The sequence below is a fragment of the Kwoniella shandongensis genome, chromosome 2 (assembly GCF_008629635.2).
Source record: "Kwoniella shandongensis chromosome 2, complete sequence".
Classification (NCBI taxonomy): domain Eukaryota; kingdom Fungi; phylum Basidiomycota; class Tremellomycetes; order Tremellales; family Cryptococcaceae; genus Kwoniella; species Kwoniella shandongensis.
In genome coordinates, this window is record NC_089288.1 from 60,844 (window position 1) to 84,205 (window position 23,362).

Genomic DNA, 23,362 nt, shown 5'->3' on the forward strand with positions numbered 1-23,362 from the left:
TTGTTTGTGTTTGCAAAAAGGGATCGAACGTTATATACAGGAAGGTAGTATGCATTTTCAGATTTCATAATAGCTTATGATAATCTCCCGGGAAAAGGGGGATATGATCCTGTCGGTCCAGAATGGTGTAGGTTTTCAATGTTCTGGGCGTGCTGCGAATGATGATGCTGGGGTCCAACGTCCAATTCTGTTTCGAGCAGCGATCAGTCTTTGAGCACGCACTTGGAGCGGTGAGAAGCTGTACTCACCAAGAGCTGGGAAATCAAGCCAGGAGAGGAAGCTTGTCTGTCCACTGGGCACAAACGGCATCGAGGCGTGGGAATGCGATCCGGAGTTCATATCTCCAAATCCGAGATCCCAAGCGGCACCTCCACCACCACTACTACCTTGTTCTACTCCAATGGCACCAGCACCGCGATCATGCTCGCCATAACCCCATGGCACATTCGTCGGAATCTGATTCAACAGGTGTTCAGCGGCGAACAGATCGAAATCGAACGGACTTTGACTCGTCGTCGTGTTGGCCGTCGTGATAGACGGCAGTGGGGCATTATGGTTTTGGATAGGTGTAGGAGGTTCTCCCCATACCGGACGACCGCCATCGTGTGGGTCGTATAGCCCAGGAGATGGTGGTCGTGTTTCGGGCGGGAAGACACGTCGTGTTCGAGCTTTCGTGATTACATATCGAAGTCTTTGAGCGAAATGGAATCCGGGGACTAAGCGACAATAAGCTTAGATCAGTCTGCCTTTTCATGGTGATGACGAGTATGGAAGAGTGCACGCAGGCGATGGTACGCTATCACTCACATTGAGCCAAGACGTCTGCAAGTTGATTCAAATCTTTTGCAGTCCTTCGAAGATCCACGGCTTCGGGGAACAGACTCGCCAGTCGGATGTAGATCCTGCACACGCTGGCAAGTGCTACATGGGAATAGTGATTCGCATGAAGCAGTTTGTCTTTCTGCAAACACCCAGATGCATATTCAGCGACAGATCAAGAGCAGAGCTGGGAAAGTCGTGCCCACCTCTTTGGATAAGATTCGACCTGCTATCATTCGTGCGTCATCCAAAGTGGCCAGTAACCATCGTCGTCGATGTGGTGGAAGCTTGATCACGTCGTTTGGACCCCTTATATCTCGTAGAAGGGACGAGTTTGACAAGACCCTAAGACCAGAGTCAGTTCCCGCACTCAATGTACATTCAGTCCGCACCACGTACGAGCTAAAACACCGCTGTGTCGTCACTGTCAATCGACCTGATCAGCCGGTGACCTACAAACCATTCGACAAATGCAGTACTCACAATCAGACACCAGAAGATCATCCTGCGACACTCCTCGTTGCACTACACCAGGACCAAAGATATCAGCTCAAACCCGGGAGTATAGGTCCAATGACGACCCACAGTAATACTGCTGCCACCTGATCTCCCATCCATGAGCTTCCTCGTTGAACTGCTGCAGCGCTATATCCAGATCTTGCGGATTATCTTGATCGCATATGAATATTCTGTGCAGCGGCACTGAATGGGTCGGAACACAAGAGCATGAGTGAGGATTGGTGAACAGTGCAATAGAATAAAGCACAACTACTCACGACGTAACATCAATAGTTCACAAGATGCAATGATCCGACTGTCTGTCGGCAATCCGGACGGATGGTTCAATAACGCATGGGCGTGTGTGAGGACATCCGATTCGTGCACCCCGAGCGGTCGACCGTGGTTGAATGCCATTCTGAGAGATTGGATTCAGCGAGTTACACGTACCAACATCAGGAGATCTCCTCACTCGATCGCCATCTTGGAAACTAGTAACCACAACCTCGCACCGACGACCAAAGATCGTGAAGGGACCTGTTCCGAGGGTGTTCGGGCTTCGTGCCACGCTGCAGCCCGAGCAGCCAATTTGGGAAGACATTTGTACAGCTCCATGTCGAAGCTGCGCTCAAGGGTCAACTTCTGACCATCACGTTGTACGTGTGGATGGAACTTACGCGATGCTGACAGCGTGACTGCCAGGTCTCCATCCTGTATCTCCCCAAGATGCCAAGATGACTAACATTATGGGCCAATTAGCGGACATGGTCGGACTGAGTTAGGAAGGACCACTCACTCATAGCTTGCAAGGCTTCTATGCTAGCGATAGGAGAAAACAACGTTGTTTTGCCTATTTCGATGCATCAGCACGGTCAGCTAGAAGTGTAATCCCACACAGATCGGACTCACCGATGTTCTCAGCATGTTCCCTCAACTGTCGTTGCAGCTCGCTCTCTGGCTTGCCCGCATCTTGAATCTTCTTGCCCACGAACAAGATCGCGGCGATTGAAAAGGGAGAGCGACTTCGTAGACTGAAGTGCAGCGAGTCGGAATCGAGATCAGCAGGGATCGATAAGAGGAAAGTAGTCAGCTCACCTTTGCCACGTATCTTCGGAGGGGTCGTAGACTGGCATGAACGAGTGTGCTCCTTGGAAGAAGCTTTTCGTGAGAGGGTTTGCATCAGTTAAGCCTTGTATAGGCTGGGCAAGTCAAGCGAGTCCAGAACTCACAGATCGAAGAGCTCCTTCCCTTGCACTTCATCACACATTCCCAGATCCACTGGATCAGATAACGATCCCCTCGTTGTCCCTCTCTGCAATACAGTCTCCCTCGTTGAACTCGTTCTTCTCCTCTTCCTCCCTTCCAACGGATACGAGTCGGTCCTTCCAATATTACCACGTACGAGATTGGCGTTGCCTCCTCTTTCTCCGCCTCTTGGATGATGTAGATGTCCATCTGCGCGCAATCTGGCGCTTTCTTCCTTCCGAAGCATATCCCTCATAAGGAGTAATCCTCCTTCCGCAAGCGTATCTTCCTCTTCTCCTGCATTGTCGGTGAGTGAATCATCTCCTCCCCCATCGTCTTCTTCCTCTCCTGAAACAGAAAAATCTTGCGATCGAGCCGTAGCCGTAGTGGCTGGAACACGATCGGCAGCAGCAGTTTGACGAGATGGGTTGGAGATAGAGGGAAGAGGTTGAGATGACGAAGAAGTAGATATCTGTTGAACCCATTGTTCGAGAGATCGGACTTGCTGTAAAGAACTTTCGGGGAACGGTAATGAATGAGGACTAAGATCTTGTCGTTGCGCTGCTAGTGGAGAGTTAGCCGTGTACATGTACGAAGTTTCTAGGACGCAACGACTTACCCGCTCCTGGTCTACCTACTCCTCCACCAATGGCGGATAGTGGAGCACTGGTAGCGACAACTCTTTGTAGTAGATGCGTCACATTCTGCAAGCTGTTTTGGACCTGCTGCATCTGATTCTCCAACGCTAGCACTTTGCTAACGAGCCGCAACGACGTCAGCTTGAACTTGCAGATCAAGATGCTCAGCCCAGACTCACTTCTTGACACCCCGACTGGGACGAGGTTTCCGCTTCCTACCCGGCGGGATGGGTTCGTCCGAACTCCTCGTTTCTTCCATCTCGGGCGAAGGCATCTCGTGTGTGTGTGTGAGTGTATGTTCAACGACTAACGTAACATTGATGGATAAGAAGGTGAATGAAAGAGAACAATCAAGATGTGTGACTCATCATATGTGCATGATGCAATAGAATGCAAGCAGGGTCACGCAAGACATCTCACGTGATGAATCTCAACTTATATAAACCCTGGGAAGGAGAGGGGGAGAGCGGAAGCGAAACGGCCACATTCAAATGCATACATAACACATTATGGAGAAAGTCCAATGATATCTTCTACCCATGTATACATGCTATATCCATACGAAACACAAACCTCATTAACCTGACTTCAACCAGACAGTTGTCTCTCCTGCCAGTTTACCATCGTCCTTGAGCTCTTCCAACGAAGAAGTGATCAACACCTTCTTGCCCTTGATGGTCGGCAATTCGACAGCCTCTTTACCCGAATTCATCACCACTTCCCATCCATCCGGTCTCTTGTAATGAAGAATACCATCTTCACCCTCTTGAACCCATTCTAACTCTTCTGCAGTTTGGAGTTGCTTTCGAAGTCGCAATGCTTTTCTGTACAGGTTGAGGGTACTCTTCGCGTCCTTCTCTTCTACGTCGACGGCGTATTTGCCGAGCCATTCGGGTTGAGGAAGGTGAGCAGGGGCATCGGGACCGTAACCAAAGTTTTTGGCATCAGCCTTCCATGGGATAGGAACTCGACATCCATCTCGACCAATCTCTTTCGCCTCTGTACGGAAGAAGGTGGGATCCTGTCGTTTATCATCGGGAATGTCGACCACTTCAGGCAAACCAAGTTCTTCACCCCTGTGAACATGAAATGTCAGTAATACGGCGATGTTTACATTTAACTGAAATCAGAACCGACTCACTGATACACGTAAGTGGAACCGGGAAGGCCAAGAATCATCAAGGTCGCTGCTCGAGCTCTCCGCAAGCCAGTCTTCACATCCGGCTTGGGGTCTTGGAACTTGTTAACGAGCCATTTGTTTACCGCCTCAATGACGAGAGGGTGGTTCTTGTTGTTCTCTACGTTAGGCATGGCGAATCGAGATGCGTGTCGGATGACCTGGGAGACAACGAGTTTAGCACCGATACTGATGGGAAAATGCAACTGTGTTCAGCTCACGTCGTGGTTAGACAACACCCAAGTAGTGCTCGAGTCGGTGAGAGAGCTGCCCTTGAGAGAATGCTTGATGCAGTCCACGTATTCTTTCGCGTCGTAGTTGCAAAGAAGGATGTCGAAGGAGAAGGCCTGACCGAGACCCTCGGATGATGCATAGAGGTGTTTACGATCAGGAGCAACCCAACATTCAGCGACGGCGCTGAGCAGACGACAGACATCAGTCACACTGCTCGTTGGGGCGAAAAGACCTGCCAACACTCACATAAGGGGTGGATCGTACTGGTTGAAGACCTGTCTCCACGACTTGTAGATGTCCTGAACCTCATCTCTGTCCAGAAGAGGATGAACGAGATCGGCGTTACCATTCGAGAGTTTCTGATGCGTTAACTTGACCAGATCCTCCCATTTAGGTAGATCACCCGACATGTCCTTGGTGAGAGCATGGGCGACGTCGATTCTGAATCCGGAGACACCACGATCACCCCAAAATTTCAAGGTCTTGATGAAATCGTCTCGAACGTCGGGATGGTCCCAGTTCCAATCGGGTTGAGAGTTATCGAACATGTGGTAATACCATTGTCCGTCGTTGACACCGGAAGGAGACCATGATGGACCACCAAAGACACTCTTCCAATCGGTAGGAGGTTGATCCTTGTTGGGACCGAGACCTGGCAAACCGACCAAATCAGATAAAGGTTCATGGGGATGGTAAGAGGTAATGACCCACTCACCATCTCGGAAGATGTACCTCTCTCGCTCCTTTGAGCCCTTTCCAGCCTTGAGAGCATCTTGGAACCACTCGTGATCGTCACTCGAGTGGTTGGGTACGATGTCCACCATCACCTTGATTCCAACCGTCTTCAACGCGCTGAGCATCTCATCAAAGTCTGCAAGAGTGCCGATCTTAGGATCAACATCTCGGTAATCGGCGACGTCGTCTATTTGGGCGTAAACACATCCATTAGTACTCTGTCACAGAGACCGGTCGAATCTTGAGAAGATCTTCGTTCACACTTACAACCACCGTCCTTCAAAGCAGAAGGATAGAATGGACTCAACCACACAGCATCCACACCCAACGATTCGAGGTAGGGGACTCTGGAGGTGATTCCTTTCAGGTCTCCAATACCGTCCCCATTGGCGTCGGCGAAGGATCGAGGGTAGATTTGGTAGACGACAGCTTGACGCCACCAGTCTGCATCTGTTTTGATGGTGAGGGTGTGATCAGCGTGATGAGTGTTGAGTAGATTCACCAGCATTCGTCCACGTACCAGAAGTCTTTTGCAGCATTGTGAACGGTGGTGAATGTCTAGAGAGTAAGTAGAAGAGAGTTTACGTGAATGAGATAGTACGGAGGACAAGCAAGATTTGTTTCAACGCTGCCTTTCTTCTGTTCAACTTTGATTCAATGAAGCCGCCAATATCCGCACGATTTCACGTCACTTTATCAAGATGCAGATTGCGGTCGACTGGACTGACTGGACTGACTGGACAGCTGATACCGATTACGCATTGCAAATGGACCCCCTACTCCTTTGCCTGCCGACACGGCAAGATTAAGCATACACTTGTGTTCCCCCCCACATGCAAGAGCCACGGACACGAAATACAGTAGGTACTCGATTCACAATTGTCCACATGCACAAATGAGTGATATCTATCACCAAGTGAAGGCACAATTGGTCATTCAATCTCAAAGTAGGGGCACGATTGGCAATTGATACTGGTCTCGTTTGGTGCGACGGTTATCGTTGGTATCCCGTATCCGAATCCGAGACCTGGAGCTGTTACCGCAGATTACGAGTGGTGGATTCCCAATCCAGCCCCTTGGCGTGACCAGACCCCACCCGACCGCGGTTGGTTCCTGGTGCGGGGCCATCTCCGTCTAGTGCGTGCTTCATAGGCTGATGAGGGGCGGACATGTACCTAGTCTATCAGTCTGATTACTCGTCAGTCATGTGTCAGTCCTCTCGACAACACCAAACGTCCACTTTTAGTCCCGCCAAGAAGTCGTCAAATAGAGTCACAATTTGTAAATGCACCTCGATAGCGACAAGGCAAGACGTGACTCGTGTGGAGAATGGAGGGAAGTGTGTACAACTAATGTTGGTGGAGCTGGGAGCCCCCGGAGGACGAAACTACCACCAGCAGCAGTTAGTGAAACGCCGCGTCGTATTGCAAACCGTCGTCCTCGTCTTCGGCCACGGGACAGAAAAAGCGGCAATGTACCCCCCAAATTAGCCCCACAATTAGGAGGATTGGGATGCGGAGAGCGAGGCAGGGGGGAATGGAAGCACCCAACGTAATATGATATCCTCTGCACCTGCGCGTGGTGCCTGATTCACACTCACACCCATCCACTTTGTGAAGACGATCTATCGCCCACTGTGTTATCCTGCCTTGCTTCCGCCCACTGCCGTTACTTTTAGACTTTTTACGCTCGCTTCTGCTTGGGGAATGACTTGTTCTAGCTTCCCAATTAGCATGGGTGCCCCGAGGGGATATAAAGTGATGCCCCGCAATGGAGATGTTGATCACCCCCTCCATTCCAAACTTTTCCAAAACAACGACAACAACAGATCAAGAGAGCGTTGTCTGGCTCCTAATCTCTCACCACTCTAAAAAAAGCATAGCTATACCACACCTTCTCTACTAGGATCGAGGCTTTACGATGGAAGGCAAAGTCACTACCGAACAAACGGTCCTCGACCAAGTTCGAAGCGAGATCGACGATTACAATGCCGTCGTCGAATCTGCACGAGCGGCCGTCGATGCTGAACATAACATGACCTTGAAAGAAGCTTTGAAGCGATACCCTCAAGCTGTCGGCTGGTCCGTCTTGCTATCAGCAGCCATCATCATGGAAGGTATGCACGCCCATCTCTCTCTCCCTCAAGCGCGAGATTGTCACTGACATGCCAACCTCTCATCAGGTTTCGACGTTGTCCTCATCAACAACTTCTACGCTCTCCCTCAGTTCGCAGAGAAGTACGGTGAACCTCTCGGAGATGGTAAATACACCATCACCGCAGCATGGCAAGCCGGTCTATCCAACGGTGCTCAGGTTGGTGAGATTATCGGTCTCATGCTCAACGGTTGGGCTTCAGAAAGGTTCGGTTATCGAAAAACCATGATCGCTGCTGTGAGTAAATTTCACTTTTTACTCAACCCCATATCTACACACTACCGTTACAACTTTTGAGTTCTGACACGTGCTGATCTGTTTTTCCTTTTTGGTACTTTTTGTTACTTGTAGCTCACCATGATGATCTGCGCGATCTTCATCCCGTTCTTTGCCCAGAACATCCAGACCCTTCTCGCTGGTGAGATCCTCCAAGGGTGAGTTGATGCAGATCTCTCACGGAATAGCCGACCAAAAAAAGCTAATCTTGTTGTAATTCCCCGTAGTATCCCATGGGGTGTCTTCCAGACTTTGACAACTGCCTACGCTGCCGAGATCTCGCCTGTCGCTCTTCGACCTTACCTCACCGCTTACGTTAATATCTGTTGGGTTATTGGACAATTGATCGCTTCCGGTGTATTGAGAGCTGTCCTCGGTTGGGACAGTCAATGGGCTTACCGAGTTCCCTTCGCCTTGCAATGTGAGTGCTTTCGTCTCCACGAGCATCTCTTATCCAATTTTTGTACAAATGCTGATAGCATGGCTATGCAGGGGTCTGGCCTGTACCTATCCTCGTTGGATGTATTTTCGCTCCCGAGTCACCATGGTGGCAAGTCAGAAAGGGATATCTCTCAGAGGCCCGACGAACTGTCAAGCGACTCAACAAGGGAGCAACAGAGGAACAGATCGAAGGTTCCGTCTCGCTTATGATCCACACCAATGCCATTGAAAAGTCCATCTCGGCTGGTACTTCTTACTGGGACTGTTTCAAGGGTATCGACTTGAGAAGGACAGAAATCGCTTCAGGCGCTTGGGCCATTCAAAACCTTTGTGGTTCAGCATTCATGGGTTACTCAACATTCTTCCTCGAGCAAGCTGGTCTTCCTACCGAACACGCTTTCGACTTGTCGATCGGACAATATGCCATCGGAATGTGCGGCACTGCCTTTTCTTGGTACCTCATGAACCACTTCGGTCGACGAACACTCTACCTGGCCGGTCTCATTGGTATGGTCACCTTCCTCATCGTCATTGGTGGAATGGGTTTCATCTCCACTTCCAACACTGGTGCTCAATGGGCTATCGGTGCTCTCCTCCTCTGCTACACCGCACTTTACGATGGTACCGTCGGTCCTGTCTGTTACTGTCTCGTCGCTGAGATCTCGTCAACTCGACTTCGTGCCAAGACCGTTGTGTGAGTGTTGCCTCTTCTCCCTTCCACAGTCGTTATGTCCTTTCACTGACATTGAAATTGATGTCTCGCAACGCAGCATCGCACGTATCGCATACAACATCTTTGGTATCATCAACGCCGTGATCATGCCTTACTTCCTCAACGCAAAGGAGCTCAACTGGGGAGCTAAGACCGGTCTCTTCTGGGCCGGAATGTGTTTCCTCTGTCTCATCTGGACATATTTCCGATGTCCCGAACCCCGAGGTAGGACTTACGGTGAACTCGACGTCCTGTTCGAGAACAAGGTGTCCGCCCGAAAGTTCTCTTCGACAGTTGTCGACCAGTTCGCAGGACACGGCGATGGTACGCCTAGCCCACAAGGCGAGTACGAGTCAGAGAAGGAGAAGATGAGTCACGTAGAGGACAAGCCCGTCTATTCGCACTTGGAGTATTAGTTGGGGTACGGATGACGCTCCAAGAGCAGTTTATGATTTTTAGTTATAGTTAGTTTGACGACGATCTGATTGACGAAATGGATTGTATCGGTGGAACGGATCAGTACAGGGTTTATCACAAGATAGTAAAGATGAATGTGCTATATGTCTTGGTTTATATCTTACAATACATGTACCTGTGCCGGATCATTATCAGTAATGGAATTATTCATGTTCGTATTATAACACTGCGTTTGCGCCAACAACCGCCCATGCTATTTAGGAGTACTCGCATGGCGGGCTAGCAACATGCGATCCACGTCCGTACCCACTCACTAGTTCCCGTTCAATTACGCCTTGGCGACAAAATCTCTAATGGCAGCGATGACTTCTGCGTTCTTCTCATGATGTACCGAGTGATTTGCGCTCGGGACGACGAGCAATTTTGAGTTGGGAATACCGTCGTGCATGATCTGAGATTGGCCTGATAATAGAGCATGATGGATCAGTCCTCGGCTATCATCGCGGAGGAGATATGAAGAAAGAGGAGTAAAGAGTAGGGGTGGGTACTCACTTGGTGGACAGATCCAATCTCTTTCTCCAACGATGATGAGCGTTGGCGCGATGATCTCCTTCAGACGTGGTCTGTAATCGAAATACTTTTCTTTCTCCGAGTATAGTTCGTCTAGCCCACGACCAAGAAACCATCAGCACGATTATATCTCTCTTCTTGTGATTTCGCCTGAGATCACATCGTCCATAGTGGCCCACTCACTATGTGATTCCGCTCTATATATCGTACTTCTAACGCTCTCTAGCCCTTTATCAGGATCATATTTCCCTTCAGAATACAAAGGTCCAATAGCGAACATGACCAATCTCATCTCGTCGTCGTCCTGGAACGCTCCGAATACTTTCTTTTGCATATTCACCGATGCCATAGGTGCGAGGTGCGATCGTTGTTGGATGATTTCGAGTGCTTCCGCTTCGTCTAAAGTCGGACGCGACGTCAATCAGCATAAATCATTGACACGACTAGGAACAACAGACCGAAAAATGGAGGATGGAGGATGGATCACTCACGTTCATGTGATGGTGCTGTCCCTCTCAAGATCAGATACTTCACTTTCTCCGGATATGTGATAGCATATTGTTGGGCCAAATACCCTCCAAAACTACCACCACAAATCACCACCTTCTCATCCTCGCTCTTCGTGAAATGTGTTCGTAATGCTTCGATGTCGTCGACGAGTTGGGCGAAGGTGAATGGAGGTGTGAAAGAGGATTGACCATGTCCACGATAATCGAAGCTGATTATGTGAAATTGGTCAGAAAGAGGAGAATAGGCTTTGAAGTCTGATGCATGGGAACCTGTAGTCCCATGAGGAGTCAGTACATGATATGTGGTGAGTCTCATGTAGAACGAAGGGAAAGGCGACCTTTAGTGATGATACTAGTCACTCACCGAAACCTCGTCCACCGTGGAGGGTGATGAAGAGAGGTTTGGAAACATCCCCTCGACTACGATAAGCAAGCTTGGCGCCGTTCACTTCGACGTATTGGAGCGGCGGATCAATTGACATGGTATTGGTGCTCATCGTAGCGTAGTGTACCAATTCAACCAGTGGTTGTAGACAGGCGAAGCGATAGAAACGAAATGTAGAGATCACAGACGGAGATTGCCGAGGAGGTTGGTAATTTACCGACTGGCGGAGAATGCTATACTGTACGAGTATAATTGTGTGACGGCGAAGAGATTAGAGCTTTTCAAATCGTAAGCCCCCTTGCCAACTTTTGGCCTCAAGCAGGTTGCAAGGTTGCAACGGCCATAGGTTATGCATTCAACAAGGAGCTTGAATTTTTCACCTTTGCCTTCCTGGAAATCATTTAAAAACCTGCATCTCGCCTTATCCTTCCATCCACTCTCTTTGCATCCATCCGCTTCCTTGGGGAAGATGTCCACCACATCAAACAAACTCTTATCATGAGCCAATACAACCAGAACATCATCATCTCCATCTAGACCTATCAACTTTTCCCTTGTTCCCAAAGCTTTCTCATGAGGATGATCGACCCCTTTCCAGATGCCATCTGGGATCTGTGGGAAAGTGTAGAATTGTGAATCGGGATGATTTTCCGGATGAACGGCAATTGAGATTTTGAATAGATGACCAGGACAAGGATGGCATGTGGAATCAAGAGGGACAATTGGGGATGGATGGAAAACACCATTGTGATGACATGAATCGGCTGCAAAATGGATGAAAGTTGCAGAGGTGGTACGCGCCAATCCAGCTAGATGATCAATCACGTGCTGCGTGATGCAGGCAAATGGATACGCATCAGTCAGATAACGCACCCAGTATATACTGAGACCTACTCATGGCGCAACGAGGAGGCAGGAACATCCATCACCGAAGAAATCTACAGCATGATGACCTGATACGTTGAGAGGAGGAATATCAAACTCGATCTCTCGGACTTCGAGTCCTCTGCAGTATCATCACATGGTGAGTTCCGAGTTATCATCAAGTGCATGTGTCTGCACCTACTCTGGAGCCTTGCTGTCCACTCTTCATTTGGGGTTCTCTGGGTACCCCGGTAGTGGATACACTTCCCCAACCTGGCCCAATGTCATGATGGTCACTGCCACATACATCACATGACCTACAAGATCCCGACGCACTCTCCGCTCTACTCGCTATTCTCGTCGAACTCGTAGAACTTCCTTCAACGAACCCATCTATTATTCGGTCTAATTCGACGAACTCGCCGAGTTGTAGAATATCGCTCAACGTAGATGGACGGATGGATGGATGGATATATAGGAGAATGGCTATTCTCATCTTTTGTACTCTTTTCCTTAGTGATTTCCCGATTGAAAGTCATACACCGTACCTTCGCTATCGCTCTTGACGATATCCCTTAGCCTTCAGTCAGTCCAAGGCCACAACGCTCATCCTGAGGTTGTTCTCTTCAGATTCTCGTCGTTTTCGTCATTCTCGCTGAGTATCTCGCCCATCTCGTCATTATAGTTGACGCCCTTGGGCGAATATCACTCAACCTTGTCTCCGTGGTGTGATAGGGCCTCATTGACTGAAGCCTCTGTTGATCATCGCGACACCCAAGACTAGTTGTGTGGTCAAGGGGAATGTTGTAGGCTCTCCTATATGATCCCAGTGCCAATCACTTCAGTTGGATTGGAAGCGATGAGCGGATCAAGGGATGATGTTGTGGTGATGTTGGAGATACAACATCCTGTGTCAATTATGGAGATTTTGATGGTCTGTTGGGAAGCAGGAACGTTCAGCTGACACTCGTCGGTTGAAGACGTAGATTCAGCCATGATTGCAGATGCACAGGTGATGATTAGATGGAACAGTAGTGTCGCATTGAGTGTGAGTCAAGTCACATTGTGGATACTTGATCGATCCCACCTTAGCCACGACAATGTCATGATGAGGCCAGATCGCATTGTTTGGCAATTGTGCACTTGCATCATAAACGTACCGACAGCCCAAAAGCCGGATAGTCCGCTATCGATAATTCGGTAATGCTCACAATGCTAACAACACATATGACCTCTCTTTCAGCTCATGTTGCGCGAGCGATACTGGATCAGCTGTCGAGATCGCATCAATTAGTCTTGTAGGGTATCGTGAATGACATCAGTAGTATCAGTTACACTCTACACGGTCGCGATCCGCTTTATCTATCATAATCCGAGCGAAGGGTCTTTTCGGGACAATTAACCGCGTTTTCGCAATCGCCCATTATGAAAGAACAAACCCCTCTTCTCACCCCTGCTCAGCCCCGTGTCCCCATCTCATCTGCTTCCGTTTCATATTCTGCATCTCTCCCTCCCCCTCCCTGCCCTTACCTTCCCCCACCCGCACTCTGATGCAACCGGTACTCATCTCGGCTTCCAGATTGTGATTATTTCCGTTCTCAACCGGATGATACCGTACAAACAAGCAAGGGAAATGACCGATTCTCAACGCGCTAATAATAACCCTGGGCCAAGCAAGGGAAAGTCCGAAATTCAAAGAGAGTGATCGGAATTGAGAGAACTGAAAGGTACTATACCTCTACATCTACTTCAGGTCATTTAAGATGGGGTTGGGGTTGTCGTCCTGATTACCCCAGGAGCAGGAGAGGGAAGGTAAACCTGATTGGTCGCGATGCCTGGATGTGAATGCACCTGAATGAGGAGGGAGAATCAGTCTTATCATCGCAGTTCTGTAATCGTGATAAGTTATCGTTCGTCTCGACGATCTCTTCTTTCCGTCAAACAATACCTGATTGATCAGCCCATCGCCCATCGATACGACTACAACGACTGCGACAGCAAGAAACACAGTTACTAACTGTAGACACTATCACATATCGACGGTCCACAAGTCAACTCATCTTTGTTCGGGAACCGGACCCTCGTACCGATAGCAGCCATGTCGATACATCGAACCGAGTCGATAGGCATCAGTGCGCCCATCTACGACGATAGCGATGCAAAGGATTTCGCGCCTGATGCAACCATCAACTCTGTAGAAGACGGCGATCCATCGTCCAAGATTGACGATGTCAGAGTCGATCCTCATACCCATCTTCGTGAGTCCACCTGGACATTGACAACTGCCTTACCCAGCCAGACGTTGTACATCGGTATGGGGAGAGATTCATGATCGCTGATACGTGATTTTGTGCGCACTAGGCGATGGAGTTCATCGTAATATGGAACAGAGACATATCCAAATGATTGCGTTGGCCGGTACACTCGGAACTGGTCTTTTCTTGGGTAGCGGTAAGACCATCGCGCATGGTGGTCCGGCAGGTGCTTTGATCGCGTACTTGATCACGGGATCGATGGCATATGCTATGCGTGAGTCTTCCTCATCCAAGCTTTTCTCATTATCCATTAGCGTCCTACCTCTTGATTCAAGCATCTCGTAGGAGGAGCCAACCGACCGATCCGGAAAGAGAGGATTGAATGCGGGAGAGCTGATTCTGATCGTTGACAACAATTGCAGTCATGTGCGCTGGAGAAATGGCGGTCTTCGCCCCGATCTCTGGAGGATACATCCACTACGCCGAAAGATGGTTACATCCCTCTGCCGGTTTCGCACTCGGTTGGCAGGTCGTCTTGCAATATTGTATATCGATCCCGTCGGAGATCATAGCAGCTGGTATTCTGATTTCATTCTGGGACGATAGTGAGTATACGATGCCATCGCCGTTAAAACCAACTCGGACTGGATTCTGGAGCTGGAATATGTAGAGTTGACGCTGATTGTGGAGCAGACTTTTCGAAATCGCATCAAGCAGCATATATTATCGGACTCTCGGTGTTCTGTATCGTTATTGTGAGTGTCACCTCAAAGGTGTGCGTCATATCGTCCAACTGACCAGGTGATCGATGTAGCAATTCTTGGGTGTGCGATGGTTTGGCGAGAGCGAGGTGAGTGGTGGTCTTTTTACCGGTGACAGTGAAGTACAGGATGTTGGCTGACACTTGTTGCAGTTCATCTTCGCGACAATCAAGAGTACGTTATGTCACAGACCTCAACTTCGAAAGATGAATCAGAGCTGATTCCTTCCTTTTTGTGTGCAGTCGCCCTGGTGGTCGGGCTCATCCTGGCCGGTCTTGTGGTCGACTTGGGCGGTGGACCGAACCATGAACGAATCGGTTTCCGATACTGGCGTGATCCCGGTGCTTTTGCCGAATACCATTCCCCAGGTCATATGGGCAAGTTCTTAGGGACATTCACCAATTTCGTCCAAGCTGCCGGAAGTTATATGGGTACCGAGTTGATCACTATCGCCGCTGCTGAAGTGAAGAACCCCCGAGTCTCAGTCGCCAAAGCCGTTCAGAGATTGTTCTACCGGATCATGATCTTTTACATTGGATCGATCTTGATTGTGGGCATGTTGGTACCCTATAACGATCCGACGTTACTCCAATCAACAGGTACAGCCGCCTCATCACCGTTCGTCCAAGCATTCAACAGAGCCGGAATCAAAGTCTTACCCTCCATCATCAATGCGGGAGTCCTCACTTCGGCAGTGTCGGCGGGAAACTCGTTGATGTATTCCGTCACGAGGATGATCTATGGAATGGCTCTAAGAGGTCATGCGCCGAGGATATGTGCCAAAACGACCAAAAATGGTTTGCCAATCGTGTCTGTCTCACTGGTCAGCTTGTCTTTCGCTCTGGCATTCATGTCGTTGTCAAAGGGGTCCGAGACGGCTCTTAATTGGTTATCAAACTTGTCAGCGCTGTGAGTGGTCGTGGAGCGCCGTATCATCCGGGTCGGGATCAGTCGGTCAACAAACGAGCTGACAATTGACTCTTTGACTCTTGTCTTGCCCCCTCCCCCCCTCAGCTCCGGATACATCTCGTGGTGTATTATCGGACTCACATACTTGCGGTTCAAAAAAGGTCTCGCGGTGCAAGGTTACGACAGAACAAAGTTCCAGTGAGTGGTGTTCTTTTCACAACTTCAAGTTCTCGCCTACACGTACGACAATCCCGCTTGGAGGGGGGTGAGCCGATGTCGGTGGCGTAGTCTCATGCGAGAGACCTCTACGAACTGCGTCTACATCTAATCCTTTGATAGTACGAAATAAATGGAAGGAAACGTTTCGCTGACGAAACTCGAACGCTGTCGCGTTCTCCTTCTCGTAGCTATTACTCTCGAACCCAACCTTACGCCGCATACTGGGTGATTTTCTGGTGTCTCATCGTCATCATCTTCAACGGATGGGAAGTCTTCACCAAAGGCAACTGGTCATCGACCAATTTCGTAGTGAATTACATCAATATCCCCTTCTTCCTACTGTTGATAGGAGGTTATACGATCTGGAAAAAACCTAAATGGAGGAAATTGGAAGAATTGGATTTCGTCTCCAATATCCCGACTGATGAGGAGGTGGCATATGACGAGCCGAAACCGAAGACTTGGTTCGGGAAGGTCATCAATTACCTTTTCACCTAGAGCGCTGGACGTGGTGAGCGTGGGGAGGGATGGTCACGAATACAGAGGGAATGCTCGGAAGGGAGTAATGAAACGTGGTGATCGGGATATGGGGACTAAACCGATAGAAAACGAACCAACGGGCTGAAGAAGGGAAAAGACGTGTTCAGGAGGAAATTTGTACAGACTCGCGCTTCACCGCTTTAGGCGGTGTGGGGCATCCATGCACGTATTGGGTTAGGCAAAGATCAGCGTGGAATGGGTCAGACTCCCCGCTCAAGTCATTCTCGTCGGACAAAATCCAGCTGCAGCAGAAAGTATCCCTCGTACATCGCATACTACTAACAACATTCGACCGGATCTACAAACTACACTAACACTCCCCCTCACAGCGCATCCAGGAACGCCGCATCCCCACCGAGATCTCCCTCCACTTCGATCCCTTGCAACGCTCCATCCATCGCACCCTCATCACCAAGTATGATCCCGCTAACGCTGTCGTCCTTCTTCCGCTTCGGCACAGGTGTCGCCGCGCCACCCGGGACCTCACTCGCCATCCTCTTGCCCAACTTCCTAGCTCGCATCGATGAACCGGGACTCGGTCCAACGGGCGTCTCCACTACCCCCGTCATGTTGATAGGGTGTTGATGTGAGGGGATGGCGGGTAAGATGAAGGGACTGTTCGTCGTAGACCCGTCTTGAGGTGGAGTGGCGGTACCCCCTAGTCCAACTCCGTTCGTTCCATCTGGTGCCGAAGCGAGATTCGACAAAGCCGCAAAAGTCATATAGTCTCCATCTTGACCACCGTCCAGGCCAGCAGTCGGGTCCAAGATCGATTGATCGACCTCAATAGCTCCTTCCGGTCTGAACACCCGGGTGTTGATGTCCTCAATCTCCTCTTTCACCAACACCCGTGGATTGGCCTTTTCTCTCGCCTCCTTGATGAGCGGCGTCAAAAGAGCATAGGAGTGTGCCGTCATCACTTCTGGCAGACTCGGTAGAGTTGCATCTTCATCGGGTATCGGTGGATTGTCGTACAACCCCTTCGCCCACTCTGGATTCTCTTCTTGCACCTTCTCGTCGACATGGAATTTGAACAAGATGATACCATGTGCACCGGAAATAGGGAGACCAGCGGCATCTTTCGGTCGAAGGGTGGGAAGCGTTGACCGGTCCCAAAGCGATGAAGGAAGGTGGAAGGTAGGGTTAGGCTGCTTTGGACGACCCTTTTTGCGAGATTTCATATTTTGGTCCGTAGCGTAGACATCTAGCATTATGAGGAGAGCCCGGACCTGGGAACAAGGAAGGATAGCATTGTCAGTCCAGCGGCAATTGTATAAGGCATCGATCAACTCACATTCGAGGACAACCAGAACTGATCGATCACCTCGTGTGCTTCTCCAGCTCGACTCCCACAAGCCAACTTGCGATACGCGTTCCACTCTTCCTCTGTGTAAGCCCGTTTCGGATCTGGTTGATCTTGCGTTTGGGCGGCAAAGTCGATGGTGAGCAAAGTTCGATACAGCGCTCGAAGTTTGCACATGTTGAGTGGGGACGAGTCGAACGCGGCGAGTCGTCGAGCAAGGAGCTGTTTGGCCAGTCGTGTCAGCTGAATCCGCAAAGATAGAAGGTCAGGGACGGGCCACTTACTGATTGTTGTCGACGATATGTGTTTTGCTTCTTTCGAGACAATTCGTCTCGATGAATCTCGCCTCGCTCTCGATGCAATTGCTCGTCATAACGTTTCTGCAACATTGTCAGCGTGATGTACGACCCAGATCTGGTAGAAACTCACGCTTAGCCGTGTCCAGTAGATATGTACAGCATTCGTAATCTATCCAATGATATATTAGCGTCTTCCCTACCGGTTTCCTGATTGCCAGCCCGCTCACCCGTTCTCTGTCCACGTCAGGCTCTCCTGCTCCTACTCCTCCATCCCAAGCTTCCACCACATCTTCTACCACCTTTTCAATGAACGGTTTCACGCTTGTGGCGTTGATATCGCCCCTGAAGTCTGGTCGGTATTCGTCTACCTCGTTCGGTGACTCAGCGGCTGTGCGAGGCTCAGAGGCTGGGTCTGGCAAGTCACGAGAACCTTTCGATTCAAAGTTCGATACGGCGTACTCGACACCTAGTCTTCTGTTCGCCATTTTATGTACCAGATGCTGTAAGAGGTAACGTCTCAATCAGTTTCATGCCCCACAAATTCAAAACCGTGGACGAAGTAGCTGGTTGTAGCCAGAAGCGCTGCAGACACACAACTCACCTCGAGCTTGATACTTCTCTTCTTCCTGCCCTCGCTGGTTGATGACATTCCATAACTATCTCCCACTCTCGATTTGTCGTGACCTGCACCACCTGAGCCTGACTCGGCAGCCTGTTTCCCAAGACGCGGTTTGCGTTGGGATCCGCCAGCAGCTCGTTTGTTTGGTCCGCTCGTCTCGCCCGCATCGATGAGGGCGTCATAGCGCGCTTGGAGGGATTCGTACTCTGACCGAAGGACGAAGGGAGACAGGTCCGGGTCGATATTGGAGACTATGGATCACAAGAAGTGTATTAGTGATGTACTTAAGTTTAGTATATGGCAATGAGCAGTGTGCTAAATGGATGCGGTCACTCACAGTCCGTCGCCAGACCGGCAGTCAGATTACTAGCTTTCAGCTGCACGATCATTCCCTTGACGAGATCCAGCTGTTTCTTGTGACCATCACTCAACGCCGTCAAGTTCTGTGCCAAGTTCTGTATGGCCCCTGGAGAATTGAGATCGTTCAATATTCCTTGATTCGACCACATGAGCTGTTCGAGGTTTGTAAGGGACGCGACGACCTCAGATGTCGAGAGTGACGACGACGTCGCGACAACTGCATCGTTATGAGCAGTGGTGGTGAAGTTGTTCAGTGTCTGAGGTGTATCATCATTATTGTGATGATCATCATCATCATCACCTGTACCTTCGCCTCCACCGGCGTTGGCGGTATGGGTATGGGTATGGGTAGGATCATTGATCACCGCTCGTAAAGATGCCAAGACAGCTTCGGCGGCATCATCCTGCGATGTGGAATGTTGATCGTGATGATGATGTGGATCATCGTGATCATCATGCAAGTTGAAAGTGTCCGTTTCCATCGTTTATGGCTGAGGTGGACGTGGTATGTGGAGGAGCGGTGAGTAGATAACAGCAACAGAAGAAAGAGAGGATTGAGATAGGTGTGACAAGAATGAAAAGAGGATGTTTCAACTAGGCGTGCATTTTCACATCATCAGATATAACACCGCTCGGAGTTAATGCTTGTGGCGTTCCTGTCGCTTCATATCAACTTCCCGGTTGTAACTGTCACTTTACGCGTTTGGCAAGTTAAAGTTGGCGCAAGTAGTCACCATTCCGTTTTTTTGTTTTTGTTGTTGTTAAACTTATAGTGATCATAGCTAGACGCTACACACAGCTACAATACTATCCCTCAGACCTATATCGCTACTTGCTCGTCCTCGCGCGTCGAGCAATCTCTTCTCCATCCCTCCGAGACATATCCGTAAAATAACAAAAATGGCAGCTTCACAACCCATCAACCCAGAGGTCGTCAACCGAGTGAGTGGGATAGTGAACTAGTAGAGCTCGTGGCAGCAATGAGTTCAGATGCTAACAGTTTTGCCTCTATCTCCACTGATACTCCGTCCCAACTCCCTTTCTGCTAACTCCTCATCGCTCGCCGCATCACCCACTCGTCCATGATTTTGCTCGACCACTCTAGCCCCTCGTCATCTGCGGACCCTCCGGAACTGGCAAATCCACCCTCCTTACCTCCCTCTTCGCCTCCCACCCAAACACGTTCGGTTTCAGCGTCTCCCACACAACTCGATCCCCTAGACCCGGAGAGCAGAATGGCAAGGAGTATCATTTCGTGAGCAGGGACGAGTTTATGGAGAGAGTTGGTAAGGGAGAGTTCTTGGAATGGGCAGAGTTTGGAGGTAATTGGTGAGTGGTGGATCCGTGCATAAGCGTCCCCCGGCGAGCATCTGAGTCCTCGTCCTAGGTGTCTTCATGAGACCCTCGCTGATAAATGTGTTCCTTGCTGTCTTTCCCTCCCTTCCCTCAATGCCCTTTCATGACATTCTGCTCCAATATAACTAAATGTTCTTCCTCTGCTCCTGATCGACGTTCTTCACCCTTCGCCCATTCATGTGCTTCTCGTCTCGCAGCTACGGGACCACATTTGCCGCTCTGACCGCTCTCCACCCACTCCGATGTATCCTCGACATCGAGCTCCAAGGCGTTTTACAACTCATCGCCAAAGCACCTCTCCAAACTCCTCCCCTTTCCCCCGTATTCCTCTTCCTCTCTCCACCTTCTATCCCCACGCTGAAATCCCGTCTCTCAGGACGAGGTACCGAGACCGATGCGAGTATCCGAAAGAGATTGGACGCGGCGAAGAAGGAGTTGGAGTATGCGCAAAAGGGGAAATATGATGTCTATGTCGTAAATGACGATCTGGAAAAGGCAGGAAAACAGTTGGAGTTGGTGGCGATGGGCTGGAAAGGATGGGAGGAGTGTGGTGACAAGTTGCCAGAGTTTGATTTGGCAGAGTTGGATTAGGTGCGACATCTCTACGCTCCGTGCGCAGCAGTCTGGTAGAAGTGTCAAGACGATACTTCAGACTTCCTTTGGTCACAGGATAAATTACAGAGACAGAATCGATACCCCACAGGACATAGTATTATACAGTATACATCGATCATGCACATATATAGATGCTCTCTTGCCCTCTTAAGCAGGTCTAGGCCAAGACATCCCTCTACCTGTTCCTCCTCCCGTAGCTGACCCCATGGGCGGTAAACCTCCAATCTCCGGCTCTTGCACATCCAACGCTCCAAGTTCTTGCGCATCAGCATCTTCTTCCTCCTCTTCGGCCTGTCTCCGAATAGCTTCTTGTTCTTCCTCATCCACTTCCTCTTCATCCTCGTCATATCCATCCTCGTCCATATATCGATCTTCTCGCTCGTTGATAGGATGTGGACCGAACGGATTATCTCCCCTGCGTCCTCCAGCTGATGGTCGAGAACCAGTAGCGGTGGCAGAATCGGATACGTTCATATCTCGCATAAGTCGTTCGAGTTGCGCTTTTTTGTCAGCTTCGGTCTGAGCAGCTCGCTCAGCAGCTAGTCGGTCTAATTCGGGCCTGTAGTCGCTATATCCATGGTCCCAACAATTAGCCTTGAGAGACTCAGTTGATGGAAGATACACTCACGCTTCGTACTCCTTTCGACCCTCCTCCACGGCGTCGAAGAACGCCTTCATTCCTTCTCCTGTCATAGCGCTAACTCCCACGGCCTACAGCGAAATCACGAACCGTCAGTATTCCAACCATTTCAACAGAGAAGGTAAGAGAAAGAAAAGGAAAGAATGCTCACCCTGAGATTGTTGTAGAACTCCTCCAAGACCAAACACATGCTCCCCATCAGACTGTTCACGTAACTCCCCTCACCATGCTCATCTCGACTCTTATCGTTCAACGCAGCTTGATACGCTTCGAAATCTTCCATCCATTCCAGGGCGAAGTCGTGCGGCTGTACATCGATCTTATTGAATACGATAATGAACGGTAGACGGGTTTTGTACAAGATCCTACGAAATAGTCAGCTTGACGTCGCTCAGCTTTGAAATGCGCAGAAGGTAAAGCTGAGAAACGAGTAATACTCACGAGCAGGCATATAACATGTTACTCATGAAAGTGGCGGGTGCTGTCGTCCTCGGCGTATCGACAATATACGCCACAACAGTAGGAAGAGAGGAGGCGATAGCATCTGTGATAATAGCACCTGAGGCAGACCATGTGAAGATTTCAATCTGACCAGGCGTGTCGACGAGGATGTAGCTGAAGACGCGTAACAGGTTAGCGGCGTCCTTGTATCTGTTTGCAAAGGCCAAGCTTGGTGACTTACTCGACCGACTCTGCTCTCTTTTCGACGTATCCTAGAACTTGGTCGAACTTCGTTGTGAACAAGTTCAATGCTGTCAAGATTCCACCATTCGGTCCCAGATTATACCTAGTACAAATTAGCTATTAGCATACGACTATGTCAAGCATCGTTGCAGCATAGCTATCACTGGCTTGTGAGGACGATGACTCACTGCTTCATGACTTCTTTGTAATCTACCGTATCTCTAATATCGATGTTCGCCGAGTAAGGCATATGTGAGACTGCCGGGTCAAGGTTGAGGATATACGGCGGGGAGTTGCGAGAGTTGAGATGTGAGTTGAGCCGTTGCATGAGTGTGGTTTTGCCCTGGTGACCAAAGAAAACAAGATGATCAGCTTCATGTAGCAGGTTGTACAGGAAAGTGGAGGGAAGGACATACGGATCCTGCCATTCCTATACATAGAATGACAACGGGCTCTTTCTTCTTCTCTCCCTCTGCTCCATCAGCCGGAGCTGGCGCAGCAGCAGGAGCAGGAGGTGGTGATGATGGTCCAGCTTCAGTCGACATTGTTGCGTGTTATGTCGTTTTGAGTGATATTCAGAAATGTTCAAAACAAATTCATCCATAATCCACTTCGTAAGGTATGTCAGCGTAATACAACTTAATCACTCTCGTTAAACAGAGCGGAGGTCAAGTTCAACTCCGCTTGGGGGAATCGCCACTTTAGGTGAATTCGCCGAAGTCCCGTCATTCCCCCTTTGGTTTCATCTTGGTGGTCAGTGCTTTCTAATGTTCATTACAAAATTAGGGTAGTATACAAAATAGGATTGTATTGTAATGTGGTAATCATTGTTGTTATCACATTTCTCTATACCAATTAGCAGCACGCCTCCTTCCCTTCACACTTGCTTCACTCCCACCGCACTGCTCTCACACCGCTCTCGCTCTGCTCTGGATTCCATCAACGTTATCACAATACGACACATCGCTGCACCATCTTTGCGTTCAGCGAAATATCTCGACAACAACACCGTTCGTCTCATTCACATCATTCGTGCTCGACAGACATTCCATTGCGACCCCGAATTAACGTAGCGGCAAACTACCACCGAACGAGAAGCACAAACATCTTAACCGGTAAATCAACCAA

The 23,362-nt window shown here is 49.6% G+C and overlaps 8 protein-coding genes across 8 annotated transcripts; 3 read left to right on the top strand and 5 right to left on the bottom strand.

Annotated features, from left to right (window-relative positions):
* Positions 1-74: 74 nt before the first annotated feature.
* On the bottom strand, positions 75-3,474 carry CI109_100745 (uncharacterized protein; the record flags this gene model as incomplete). Its single annotated transcript, XM_032008544.1, has 16 exons — positions 75-187; positions 249-716; positions 808-961; positions 1,026-1,164; positions 1,219-1,243; positions 1,303-1,344; positions 1,405-1,521; positions 1,596-1,735; positions 1,790-1,939; positions 1,995-2,055; positions 2,114-2,167; positions 2,227-2,348; positions 2,413-2,475; positions 2,547-3,123; positions 3,182-3,318; positions 3,380-3,474. The coding sequence occupies 16 exons, from the start codon at positions 3,472-3,474 to the stop codon at positions 75-77; spliced, it is 2,457 nt and encodes an 818-aa protein (XP_031857176.1).
* A 303-nt stretch (positions 3,475-3,777) lies between these two features.
* On the bottom strand, positions 3,778-5,885 carry CI109_100746 (uncharacterized protein; the record flags this gene model as incomplete). Its single annotated transcript, XM_032008545.1, has 7 exons — positions 3,778-4,276; positions 4,342-4,538; positions 4,599-4,794; positions 4,858-5,263; positions 5,327-5,533; positions 5,614-5,796; positions 5,867-5,885. The coding sequence occupies 7 exons, from the start codon at positions 5,883-5,885 to the stop codon at positions 3,778-3,780; spliced, it is 1,707 nt and encodes a 568-aa protein (XP_031857177.1).
* A 1,381-nt stretch (positions 5,886-7,266) lies between these two features.
* On the top strand, positions 7,267-9,345 carry CI109_100747 (uncharacterized protein; the record flags this gene model as incomplete). Its single annotated transcript, XM_032008546.1, has 6 exons — positions 7,267-7,462; positions 7,529-7,737; positions 7,852-7,934; positions 8,004-8,197; positions 8,269-8,911; positions 8,988-9,345. 6 exons carry the CDS (start codon positions 7,267-7,269, stop codon positions 9,343-9,345), a joined length of 1,683 nt encoding a protein of 560 aa, XP_031857178.1.
* A 329-nt stretch (positions 9,346-9,674) lies between these two features.
* Positions 9,675-10,922, bottom strand: CI109_100748 (uncharacterized protein; the record flags this gene model as incomplete). The annotated part of the gene is made up of 5 exons (XM_032008547.1): positions 9,675-9,808; positions 9,899-10,009; positions 10,100-10,315; positions 10,408-10,695; positions 10,790-10,922. The coding sequence occupies 5 exons, from the start codon at positions 10,920-10,922 to the stop codon at positions 9,675-9,677; spliced, it is 882 nt and encodes a 293-aa protein (XP_031857179.1).
* Positions 10,923-13,772: 2,850 nt separating this feature from the next.
* Positions 13,773-16,316, top strand: CI109_100749 (uncharacterized protein; the record flags this gene model as incomplete). The annotated part of the gene is made up of 9 exons (XM_065966840.1): positions 13,773-13,932; positions 14,036-14,203; positions 14,352-14,534; positions 14,623-14,684; positions 14,744-14,779; positions 14,843-14,864; positions 14,933-15,599; positions 15,705-15,797; positions 16,007-16,316. 9 exons carry the CDS (start codon positions 13,773-13,775, stop codon positions 16,314-16,316), a joined length of 1,701 nt encoding a protein of 566 aa, XP_065822912.1.
* Positions 16,317-16,681: 365 nt separating this feature from the next.
* Positions 16,682-19,421, bottom strand: CI109_100750 (uncharacterized protein; the record flags this gene model as incomplete). Its single annotated transcript, XM_032008601.1, has 7 exons — positions 16,682-17,587; positions 17,653-17,883; positions 17,946-18,041; positions 18,091-18,129; positions 18,188-18,460; positions 18,562-18,830; positions 18,917-19,421. 7 exons carry the CDS (start codon positions 19,419-19,421, stop codon positions 16,682-16,684), a joined length of 2,319 nt encoding a protein of 772 aa, XP_031857117.1.
* A 418-nt stretch (positions 19,422-19,839) lies between these two features.
* On the top strand, positions 19,840-20,886 carry CI109_100751 (guanylate kinase; the record flags this gene model as incomplete). The annotated part of the gene is made up of 3 exons (XM_032008600.1): positions 19,840-19,881; positions 20,045-20,268; positions 20,493-20,886. 3 exons carry the CDS (start codon positions 19,840-19,842, stop codon positions 20,884-20,886), a joined length of 660 nt encoding a protein of 219 aa, XP_031857116.1.
* Positions 20,887-21,057: 171 nt separating this feature from the next.
* On the bottom strand, positions 21,058-22,779 carry CI109_100752 (uncharacterized protein; the record flags this gene model as incomplete). Its single annotated transcript, XM_032008599.1, has 7 exons — positions 21,058-21,478; positions 21,539-21,621; positions 21,702-21,915; positions 21,992-22,165; positions 22,233-22,337; positions 22,423-22,577; positions 22,651-22,779. 7 exons carry the CDS (start codon positions 22,777-22,779, stop codon positions 21,058-21,060), a joined length of 1,281 nt encoding a protein of 426 aa, XP_031857115.1.
* Between the last annotated feature and the right edge of the window lie 583 nt (positions 22,780-23,362).